The 12,361-nt window shown below is 38.1% G+C and overlaps 1 protein-coding gene across 4 annotated transcripts in view; it reads left to right on the plus strand.

Annotated features, from left to right (window-relative positions):
* Window positions 1-446: 446 nt before the first annotated feature.
* The window catches only part of PSPC1 (paraspeckle component 1), a 62,509-nt gene continuing 50,594 nt past the window's right edge, over window positions 447-12,361 (plus strand). For all 4 annotated transcript variants that reach the window (XR_014269991.1, XR_014269992.1, XR_014269993.1 and 1 more), the window contains exons 1-5: window positions 447-886; window positions 2,817-3,118; window positions 5,714-5,809; window positions 6,822-7,018; window positions 12,258-12,342. Coding sequence is in view for 1 of the 4 variants with exons in the window: in XM_082494502.1 (XP_082350628.1) it covers window positions 509-886; window positions 2,817-3,118; window positions 5,714-5,809; window positions 6,822-7,018; window positions 12,258-12,342 (1,058 nt within the window). In the remaining 3 variants the exon portion in view is untranslated. The remainder of the gene's footprint in view (window positions 887-2,816; window positions 3,119-5,713; window positions 5,810-6,821; window positions 7,019-12,257; window positions 12,343-12,361) is intronic.

Raw genomic sequence — 12,361 nt, forward strand, 5'->3', positions numbered from 1 at the left:
GCAGAGCCTGCAGGCCCTGAACACTCCTGAGACCGCCACTCTAATTCAATATGGTTGCCTTTGCGGCTGCTCTCCGTGCAGGCGGGCCACGCACCGAGGGAGCCGACCTAGCGGGGAAGCTTCTGGGCGGGTTATTCTCTCAGGCAGTGCAGCCCGCTGATACGTATCCGCCTTTACAGCCGCAAAGACCCCGATCTCTCGCGGCTTAAGGCAGGTTCACCCGTGTGCCGGAGCTGAAAGGGAACGCCGGCGCCTGAGGGAGATAGGATACCTGCAGTGGACCCCACGCCTGCGCAGGACGGCGCATGCACGAACCCCTCCACGCGCCCAGCAACGCGCAGGCGCAGTGGCGGGGAAGGCAGCGCGGGCGGGGGTGGGCGGTGCTTCCCTCAGGGACGTTACAACTCGTCGAGGTTGGCGGCGGCGCCATTTTGAATTGGCGGAGGGTCGGAGGCGGTGGTTGCTGAATCGGGCTCCGCGTCCCTCGAGAAAGGAGCGAGCTCTGAATATGGCAGCGAATAGGAACTTGAAGCAAGTGCGGATCGAGAATAGCTCCCCAGCGGCGCCGCTGGGCATGGTGGGGGGTGCCGGCGGCGGCAACCTGAAAGGATTGCGGGGCCTAGAAACGGAGAGTGAGGCAGCAGCGGCCATGGCGCTAGTGCCGAGCAAAGAAGGCGGAGATGAAGAGCAGGAGGTTGGGTTCACTATCGATATCAAAAGCTTTCTGAAACCTGGCGAGAAGAGCTACACGCAGCGCTGCCGGCTGTTCGTGGGGAATCTGCCTACTGATATCACCGAGGAAGATTTCAAGCGCCTTTTTGAGCGCTACGGGGAGCCTAGCGAGGTCTTCATCAACCGGGACCGTGGCTTTGGCTTCATTCGCCTGGTGAGGATTCGCGCGAGCCTCTGTGGCCGCCCTGTAACCCAGGGGCGGCCTTTGCGAGCGGCAGGCTTCTCTCCCTTGTTCCCCCCCACCCGCCTTTCCTTGTCGGGCGGGCGTAAGGAAAGACAGCAGCTGCCCCTCGTTCTCTCTCATTCTCCTTGCGGTTAGCGCTCTTCCCTCCGCTTCCTCCTCCTTCGTCCCCCTCCCCTATTTGCCTCCGTACATCCAAGTTAGAGGCCTGCGTTGTGAGCAGCCTTCCCACCCCTTCGCGTTTACGTTCCCACCTCACTAGGCGGTACTCCGCGGGTTTCAGCGCCCCTCCACCAGTTACCGTTTACGTGCCACTGCCGCAGGTACTCCTGCAGCCTGTTCAGAGAATGGAGGATGTGGTTGTGCGATCTGCTTTGTTCGTGTAATACCTGCATAAAGACTTATCTGACTTAACTGGGAGAATTTATCGTACTTTAGGACTAGAAAAGACCCTTCTTTGTGTAGAAGCTAGTTTCAGTCTGTACAGTTCATTATAAGTATAGGTTTCGTTTATGAAAAAGCGGTTAAAGACTGGACAGGATTGTTTCGAAATGCCACTGCTCACACATCGCGAAAACAGAGCATGTAATCTCAAAATTGCAAAGAAATAGGACCTTGGGCTGTTTCAATTACTTGTGCGGGGATAAGACTGGATTTTTAGAGGTAATACAGTATTCGATCAAATATGCTCAAGTGGAGCATGCAAAAAAGGAATCATCTGAAAAGCTTATGATACTGTATTTAAATGTTAATTTAATGTGCAGGATTAGTTTTCATGACTGCCATGCCGAGAATGCACTGATTTACATCAGTCTGGGAATAGCTTTACAGTGCTTTGGGTGTTTCTAGTTATGATTCTTCCATATGTTTTACTGGTTAGGATTTTTTTTTCTTTTTGGTCGTCAACTTAAAGATAAGTGCTTGTGGCTTTCTGCCATACATCTTTTACCCTGAGAATCCCTGAGCCTAAAATAGCAATTTTCTGGAGGAAGTGTGATATATTTACATGTCATTACTTAGTTTTGCGTGTAATATAGATTAGATATAGCTTTTATGTGAACTTCCCTTTTCCATTATGTTTAGGGAATATGTTATTTTTTAACAATTTACCGAGCCGGTTGAACTGTGGAGAAAATGGCTATAAGAATAGTTTCTTTAATTGTAAGAGATTGCAGGTATCAGACTCTGTGAAAATGTCTGAAATGAGAAAAAAAGGCAGTTATTGATGCAGACTGTCTCATGGATGTGGCTGCAGAAAGCCCATAAAAGTGAGAAGAATTAGTATATGAGAAAAGAAGGTAATTTCATCATTTGCTGATGAAATTCGAATTGGACATCCATTGAGAGTTCATCCAACAGTGCTAATAAGCAAGTGTGATATTTTCACTTATTACAAACAAAAACCCAAACCAAACCCCAAAACACTTTAGATCCTATAGCGTAATCTTTGAAAATACTGTTTCCTACTATATGGAGCTAGGGATGCAGAATATAAGCATTTGTGTAGGTAAATATGAAAAAACATCAAGTTTTCAACTCTACTGAAAGTCTTTACAGAGCAGCACAAATTTATCCATTATAATGAGAATTTGTTGAGTCCTCTAATGTGCAACAAAAATTTGCACCTATGTTGTTTTTTAGAATAAGTCATAGGGGATGACAAATGAATATTTCGTTTGATAATAAAGTTCCAGGAACTTTGGTTTGGTTTTTTGTTGTTGTTTTGTTTGGTTTGGTTTTTGTTTGGCTTTTTTGGGGGGGTGGGGGTGGAAGTTGAATGACCCTGATGCTAATGGGCTCAAGTTAAGGAAAAACACTTTTCTACTTTTTGGGGGGGAATACAAAAGCAATATCTGTTGTCTTTGAAAATAAAATCTATAAAACATTTTATATCTTGAAAAAGGAATCTAGGACACTGGCTGAAATAGCAAAGGCAGAACTTGATGGTACTATTTTGAAGAGCAGACCGCTTCGAATTCGATTTGCTACACATGGAGCTGCCCTAACTGTCAAGAATCTTTCACCTGTGGTTTCTAATGAGCTGCTGGAACAAGCATTCTCTCAATTTGGGCCAGTGGAAAGAGCTGTTGTTGTAGTAGATGATCGTGGCAGAGCTACAGGAAAAGGTTTCGTAGAGTTTGCAGCAAAACCTCCAGCACGGAAAGCTCTAGAAAGATGCAGTGATGGGGCATTCTTGCTAACAACGTAAGTTCACAGGCTTTTGTTTGAATTTGTGTGAGTATATCTTTCTGATCTGAAAGAAAATTACATTCATGGGTGTTCTGCAGTTCTTATTTTATTTTCAAGTTATGAAGGCCATGAGGTGAGAAATTAAGGTGTTTTACGTGAATACAACAAATACTCCTGATGGATTTTTTTTTTTTGGTCAGGGAAACCATCTCTTTCTGCTTACTGTTTATAAGACTTGTAATTACCATATGAGAGTCTGATAGCAACATTTTGCTTTTCCTTCTCTATATAGTAGGACCTTTTCTGGTGAGACTTCACTTTCATTGATTGCACTCTTCCAGATCCTGGTAACATTGTGACGAAATAATATTTGTCTGTTTCTTAGTAAAACAGTGCACTACATTGCTGATACTTCTGTAAACTTAGGAAAATGTTCCTGTGTTTATTTCTACCTCGAACCTTTTTTGTGGCTTGAAAGGCCAGAAGTACTTTTTTTTTTCTTTTTTTGAAAATGAAGACTTAGATTCTGCAGAAGTTTATGGCAACAATCTCTGGAAAACTTTCTATTTGCAAGCAAGCTTGCAAATTACAGCACTTCTCTCTTGCAGCTGTTATTTTTGTACTTGCTGAAGAGAGTTGTTAACTGATGTGCTTTAACACATTCACTAGTGACATTTTCAAATGTTTTCTTAACGACTGTGTGAAACGGTAGATATTCAGGATTTTTCCGATTTTCATTTGGGAAAATAAGGCTGTGGTTCCACAGCAGGGAAGCTTGCTGCCATCAAATTTGGGAACTTGTAGTTCTTTTTCTCTTCCTATTCTGGATGTACTGTTGGTCGTTTGGCATCTTGAGAGCTTTCTGATACTTCCATAAGCCACTTGTGCTTGCTAAAACAACAGAAGAGTATTCAGCTGCTTTTGTTGGGTTCATTTTTGGCTGTTTAAGCACGTGAAGGTCCTTGCTAACATGGGTGCTATGAACATCAGGTCCAGCAGAGCATAAAGCAGGAGGAAATGTTGCCAGGAGAAGATTGCAGGTGGGGAAAGGATCTGGAATGCGTCTTGCTCGTGATAATCTCATAAATCTTGCATGCCACTGAACTGACCTGGTGGCTGCAGAGCATATTCAATCTGAATATGCCTTTACTGTTATCAGTAGGTGCCAGCAATTTGTTCTTATCCCCTGGATTTTCTTGGCATTTGTATTTGAATGGAAACATGGTGAGCCAAACCAGGGAACTAATCTAGTTCAGTGTTACGTGAATGCTATTTGTGGCTTGAGAGATGTGGGAGGGGAAAAAGAAGCTGGGATATGAGGGAGGGTATTCTTGTTTTACCAGCTGGATAGATTAGCTGGATTGAAATGACCATCTAACTGTGGCCAGAGTGAATGAAAAGCACTTGATCTTTGTCTTGCTTAGGTGGCTGACACAGTTGCTTGTTTGCGAAGGTAATTAGCATGAATCTATTGCCATGACACTTAGATGCTTTGCTTCTGAATCTGAAATTTTGCATTTTTAGCTGAAAACTCTTTGCCTGATCAGAATAAAATCTTTAAATTCATGGGCTAAATATATCAAAACATTTGAAACATTAGTTAGAGATTTAAAGTTGTTTTAAATCATAACTTGTTAACACCACAGTTCAGTTGTATTTAAATAACAGAATTGCCAGCAATTGCCGTGCAGTAACATCAGGAGAGTTGCTGAGTTGTGCTCTGTGATTCCAGACTTCATCTTTTTAATCTGCACTCGATGCCCACAGTTTTTTCTCAGCTGTTGCTGCTGTTAAAATATATTGATTTTTTTTTGTGAAAAGATCTCCAAAGTGAAGTGAAGGTGTGGAATACACGTTTTGAAAATAGTGTTTCTAGCTCTTATGGCTTTAAGGTGTGTAGTACAGGCCATGCTACCAGGACTGATACAGAGAGCTTTTTACATAATTCAGAATCCTTATTTTGCTATTTTTGGCAGTACTGAATGATACTTGCCTCTGATTACTACAGATAATGAAAATTCAAGGACGGTAGTTTCAAAGATAAATTAGGATTCTGATTTGTGAGAGTATGGTTGTTCAAAGAATAGGTTTTAAGTAACTTAAGCAGAAATGTTTTCGTAATTATCACCGGAATGTTAATGCCAAATTCTCAAGCTGTTTTCAGTTGTAGAGTAACTGTCAAAAGAAGCTTTTAATATTCTGTGGAAATATGAACAGGTTGCGTTTGTCCTCTTTTGGGTTTGGTGCTTTCTCAATACAATCATGGTCCCTGTGTTGCCTCACTGTAAACAAAAAGGTAGTTCCTTCCAAAATATATTGTAATTGTTCTGATTTTTTTTTTAATCTTTAAATACTTCATATCAAACAGAACTACATTGAGTAAATAGTGGTTTCTATGCAGAATAGCTGGTTTTGGGTATAGAAGTAATTATTTTCAAAGATAATTCTTAAAATCAGGATTTATTGGAATTTTACTATTTAAGAAGAGCTTGCAAGACACAAGAATTATAGATAACATATGTTAGCTTTTTGGAGTGTTTTCTCAAAATACTAAAATAACTTTAGTTGCTTAATTTATGATTCAGTTATTAAATTGCAACTGTCTTCCAGAACACCTCGACCTGTTGTTGTAGAACCAATGGAGCAATTTGATGATGAAGATGGGCTCCCAGAGAAGCTAATGCAAAAAACACAACAGTATCACAAGTAAGTTGTGTTTAGCTTTATTTTACAAAACATGATTTATGTACTTGGCTTGGTAAATAAATGCTAATTTTTTTTTTTGAGCTTGGGTAAGAGGAGGTAGTGTTTTGTATGTTGTGCTGTTTTGTGCCAAAGGATTAAATAGGACCATGCCAAGATTTCCTAATCGTAATAAAATTCAGACTCACCTTGTTGGTTTAACATTCTGTGCATTTACTAAAGTAGATTCCTGGCCTACACTGAAATCAGTTGCAGCTTGTTGCCAGGCAAGTTATAGTCTTTTATGGGGTAGGGGTGTGGTCTAATCCTGCAGAGATTTGTATAACCACAGGTGTTTTATTCTCTGAATAGCCCCTGTTTGTAAAGTTATTGGAGTGTAAATCTTTGCAGCTTCCACGGTTCAGCTAAAACTTTGAGCATGACGTGAGAAAGTGAGTCTTGATCATGAGGTGGAAGAGAAGTCACCTAATCTGACAATATTAATTTTTAATACTGAAATTTGATTGCCATTTAGAAATCATGTTGCTTGAAGCTAAAATGTTTATTCTGATAAGGCTGTAGAATACCACTTTTTAAAAACGTGTCAGTTACAATATTAGTGTTAACAAGTTAAATAAAATGTTGGAACCTTTTAATGTTTAGAGATTCTGGATAATGTTCTGAGCTGTCTAAAAAGGTTTGATATTTATTTAAATAACTGGTTTTATAAATTGCTTGCTTTAGAGGGTTGGACACAGTTAATCTAGTGTTGCAGCTTAGTATTTTGTACTGATATAAATATGAATTTTATCTTAATTTTATAAATTGAAAAGATCTTTATTTGGGCAATTTCTCTGATCACATTACTTGTCTTAACAGCTGAATTAAGCTTTGACTGGTTTAGAATATAGTCACGTGACAGGTTGATTAAAAGTCAGATCTACACTTGAAGTGATTGTTTATAGATTCTTTGGCTGTTAGAGCTGTTGATCGAAATGTGTCATACTGTACATTTTAACTGCAAAATTTTTATTAGGGAAAGAGAACAGCCTCCACGTTTTGCTCAGCCTGGAACATTTGAGTTTGAGTATGCTTCACGGTGGAAGGCTCTTGATGAGATGGAAAAGCAACAGCGTGAACAGGTTGACAGGAACATTAGAGAAGCCAAAGAGAAACTAGAGGCAGAAATGGAAGCAGCTAGACATGAGCATCAGCTAATGCTGATGAGGCAAGGTAAAATCAGATAATCTACTAGTATTAAATTTGTTTTGTGACAGATTTTATTTGTATAGCATATTGAGCTGTATATTAGAGATTTTGCCAGACACTATTTAATTAAATGCATTGAACGGAGAAAAAAGAAGTAATATTTCTCTTTACACGTATTTCTTGATGATTTGCAGAGGTGGATTAAGAAAATGAAAGGGGTGATTGTCTAGGTCTGTTTTCTTCACTTCTTAAATTTGTCTAGTGTAAGTAGTTTATGTAAAAGAATCGAATGGTAGCTTCACACTCATCAGTAAAATTATTTTCCATTTTTGCTGTTGCTTATGGTACTGGATAGGACTAAGTACTGTTTGTGGGCAATGCAGGAAAAAATAAAAAAAACAATAGCTTGTACTCCTTATAGCTTTTCTGTGCACTTCTGGTATGATTTTAACTGTTCCAGCAGCTAATGTTACTTTTTTTTCCTTTGAAACCCAGATGAGAAGTCTGATGCGTTCATAGTATTATATATATGTAACAACTCAAAATAACTCACAGTTGCCATGAATTTTAGTCATTCTTGACATTTTAAGATCATATACCCCTCTTGTGATTGTTTGGACATCTTGTCTTCCTGCTAGTGTTGGGGGAAAAAAGTCCCCTAGCGCTATCTTTAGATAGCCCTATCTTTAAGAATGGAGCTGGGTGGAGCTTGTGTGTTTTGGGCAGAGAGGACAGTAGCAGGGCGAGTATCTGGTACTTTCTGCTTGTTAGCCTTCTCCCCAAAATACATTTTCCCAAAATGCTGTGGACATGCAATTGCTGCTTTCCAGTTCAGAACTATTGAACTATTACTTGATTTTACTTTCCTCTGCATAACTGCTAAATTGCAAGACTTGAGTGGATGAAGTTTAAATATATTGCAGAGCTGTTGGAAAGGATATCAAGGTTTGTTGCATGAATGAAACACTGAAGTTTTTTTTTTTTTAAGGTCTTAAATTAAGGGAGATCATGGCTACGTAAAAAATTCTTATGCCTAAGAGTCTTACATGATAAGACAGTACAATAACTACCTTGATAGGCTGAATAAGAGTGTCTTGGCATTTTAAAGGGATCTGAAGTTGTTGAGATTCTAAGTAGTGGATACATTTCTAAACTTAAACCCAAGTAACTCATACAAGCTGTCTGCTGCAATTATTTGGCTTTACTTAATGCTTACTCATAAGAAAGGACGTTTTTGTTGGTAGTACAACTTCCCTGTGTGAGACTGGTTAATCTTAATTTTTTCTGCGACCTGAATGACATGTTGAAAATACTTATGTGAGCTGGATTAAAGTATTCACTGGTTTGGTGGAATTAAAGCACCTAAATGCTTGGATATATTGAATGCAAACACGTAATATTTTAAAATGTGTTTTAAAACATTTTCATAACTTGAGAAGAGATTAAAAGGAGCATATTTCATTTTTATATAATATTCTAAGATCTAATGCGACTGATAATTGTCAATAGGAAAAAGTTTACTTAGCCTGTTTTTTCTAAATATGTATGGCTTGCTTTTAGTGTGAAACCATACTGTTTATTATATAAGAATTTGTTCTGAAATACAGAGCATAATAAAATAAAAAATTGTTCTGAAATGCCAAATAGTTATTGCAGCATCTGAAATGACAGCTGTCAAGTTGTTTCTTGGTTTATTTTCCAAGCAAAAAACGTTAAAGCATTTGGTTTGCAGGTAAGCATAGGTATATCTTACCAACGAGGAATTTGAATGTTGATGTGATATAACAACAATGCTTATAATACACAGCCCCTCTTTTCAATTAGACACACATTTTGAATTTTGTGTATATCTGTGACTGATATTGGTAAAGATGGTTCACTGCTGAAAACATAGGTTGGATAAATTTGCCATTGACTTAACTAATTGTTAGTATTTGACAGTGCTAATGATCCATTTCTAGAACTTACACTCTTTAATTTTTTTTTTATTTATCCCCCCTGTTGCCTGTACTTGACGGCAAGGTTAGGGATTACTTTTTTCTTAAATTATCGTGCCTTAATCATGTTTTAAACTGAGACAAAATGACAGTGGCCTGTCTATTAAGATAGAAAAGGTCTTGATGGTAAAACAGGGGAGAACTGCATAGGTATGTTTTGGATATGAGGGTTTCTTTAAGGACACTGTGAAGGAGAAAATAGTGCTTTTTTTGGATATCTATTAAGCTGCACTTTTATATGGAAAAGGAAGAGAATTACTTCTGCCATTAAAGAGCCGCTAGAATATGAATGCTTTTGGTGCTAATATTCCAGTGAGGATACATGCTTTTTGTTGTTCTGGGATGAGGGTTTTTTTCCCTCCCCATTTGGTTAACAGACTACTTCTCTTTGGTACCAAATAACTTGCAGTTTTTTCAGATAATTAGATTTCTGCTTATTTACCTGCAGATGTTTAGTTTGCCAAACTCTAGGGGTTAGTAAACATTCCTTCTGTTTTAATCTTGTTGACTCTCCAGCTTCAGTATGTATGAGTATAAGGTGTTTTTATCTCTTGTATTTATTTTCAGACATTAGTGGCTTCTAAATCTTGCTGGTCAGAACAGCGTCTCTGTGTATAAGTTTAGACCATGCCAAGAACATTAATTATGTTAATGAGGTTGCATCACAGGCTTTAGAATTAGTATTTTTGTATACCTGATGCACAAACCACAGATTTACAGATATATTGAAGTAAAGTAGTTATTCTGAAATATGAAATGCAATATATTAATTGTCAGGACCTGAAAGGAAAATGGGAAGGTTGAGCTTACTAGAGTCCCTGTACTCTTGCAGGGTGAAGGTTTTATAGAAATTGCTTTGTGAGAACTAGTAGGACTTGAACTAGAACATGTGGGCTTAAGTACTCAGGCTTTTGTGGTGTGGTATTAATACTGAAGGTAGACTTCATTCTTTTGATACGTGTAATTTTTCACTTTTAAGTGTCATGTTTTGACAGATTGAGTCAGAAGTAATTTGTAAAGCAGAATGCATGTTTCCACGTGTAAGTAAATTGGCATGATGTTTCTGATCTACATATTGGTGGTACGCTTCAGACTTTTGTAAATATTCTCTCATAATGGTGGTTAAAAAGTTTATGAAAATATTGGAAAACGTCACTGAATTTAACCAGAAGCTTCATTCTTTATCAGTTGTATGGAAGATGGGCATTTGTTTTCCATTTTTAGAACCTGGAAAATCAGCAGCTAAAACAAAAATCTTTTTTGATGTGGTATTCCTGCTTGTAGGATTAACTTCTGAGGTGAGAGTACACTTTCATCTTTTGCCCTCTGGTCTGCAGAAGGTTGAGTATAAAATGAAGACCTTGCCCTTTTTTAAGCACAAGAAAGTGCTGAAGCTAATAATAATGATTTCTGTCTTTTTATTTCACAGCTGCTTTAGTGCAGTTTTCTACTCGGAGGAGGGGCCTGTGTTCAACATACGTCAGTCCAGAATTACCATCACTACAGATCTTTTAATATGAATGGCTCTGTGCACAGCCCAAGCCTGTAGATCTGTATTTCATCTGGCTAGTAAGGCTTTGTGCCAAGGTTCTGCCTTTGTCAAATGGTACTGGATCATAAATCGATGTGTTAAACTTCAAAATACTAACACTTTCAGGAAAGGCAATAATCAGAACTATGCTGTGGAAAAAAAAATTAAGAGGACACTTGGAAAAGTAGGACTCTACACCTTAAGAATAAAGGAGAGTAAAGGATAAATTTGTAGCAATTAGCGGTAGAGAGGAAGTAGGAAATCCTGTTCCAGTGTATTAACAAAAGAAAAAGGGATTGCTACATAAATTTGAAAGAGCAAAGAACTGAAAAGGAAACATCTTTCCCCACAGTGTATGATATTGAGCATAGAATTGGTCAATTCTTGATCTCGGTAATACCCTGAAACAACCTAAAGGTTAATTTTAGAAGAAAAAAGTACACTTCCCTGAAATAATCTAAAGGTTATTTAAAAAAAAAGGTGCGCTTGTTGCACTTCCTGAGTATCAGGATAACAGTGGCCAAACCTTCTATGGCAAGCACAGTTAGAAAGAAGCAGCCCTTAGACTTTGTGATTTGAGTGAATCTTCAACAGAGTCACGTTCTATTGAAGTGTGAAATGTGTTAATTTTGCAGAAGGGATTGGAAAAGCAAGCTGAAATGTGCTTGAGAAAGGACTTCTGATGTCAGTAAGGGTGCCGTAAGAGTAAAAATCTGACGATCTTTGTTAGAAAAGAAAACAAATTGTATTTTGGTGAAATGTATTAGTCATTGTAGTTGGTTTTGAATATTAAAGTAAAAGGTTAAGTTGTAATAATATATGCTGATGTAAGTTTGAGGAAAGTGATTTGCGTATCTAAAAATAATTAGTATAGTGAAGAAATGCATAGAGAAATGTGCGGAATAGTTGAACTGACACATAAATAGGTGGTATAGTGGAATGTTCCTCATGGTGTCTATAAATAATGTAATGTGGCCAATATCCTAAGAAGATAGAAAAGGCATACAACTGCTTTCGAACAAAAGATAGAATTAATACTCATTGAAGAAAGCATAAATTTCCAGGCAGAAATCAATAATGTGACTGGTCAGAAACTAGTACAGCCAAAGTAATTACTATTAGTTGCACCCTGCTTTCTAAGAGCATTTTAAGTGCTTTTAAAGAGGATACGGCTATTCCTTTCTGTTAGTGTTTAAAGATTAGTCATGTGCCTATAAGCAAAGTCATGTGATAAATCTCTATGGAGGCTTAGATTACATGCACCTGAAGTTTGTACCACTTTTTTCTGATGTGTGCTGTGCAGTGGTCTGCAATAGGTAATGGAGAGTATAAGCCCATATGTTTTATACTAATTTTCTTGCTAGTGTGAATTTATCAGTACATAGAATTGTGAGAAAATTGATGCCTTGCCCTAGATGTAAAATCGGGATATGATTTAGGGATTGAGAGGTTTTTCTCCTTTTCTTTGTTTGAGGACTTCAGATTTCTGTTTCCATAACCTGCTTCGAAGGCTTTGCCAGTCCTGTACCTTTTTGTGTTTCTGTGAACTGTGGATCCAATGTGTTTTTTTCATATACTAGGCTTAGGCTTGTGGGAAGAAACTAGTTAAATGCATTGAGAAATGTCTTTAAAAATAGAATGTTAGAATTGTAATTTGACAGTAATAGCAATTTTTTTGTGTTGCCACAGTTTTGATTGGCAGCTTTTATCTTTATTACATTTTTACTCCTGTTAGATCTCATGCGACGTCAAGAAGAATTGAGGCGTTTGGAAGAACTTCGAAATCAAGAACTGCAAAAACGCAAGCAGATACAATTGAGGTATTTTGTCTTCTACTGT

The sequence above is a fragment of the Vanellus vanellus genome, assembly GCF_965231255.1.
Source record: "Vanellus vanellus genome assembly, chromosome: 1".
Classification (NCBI taxonomy): domain Eukaryota; kingdom Metazoa; phylum Chordata; class Aves; order Charadriiformes; family Charadriidae; genus Vanellus; species Vanellus vanellus.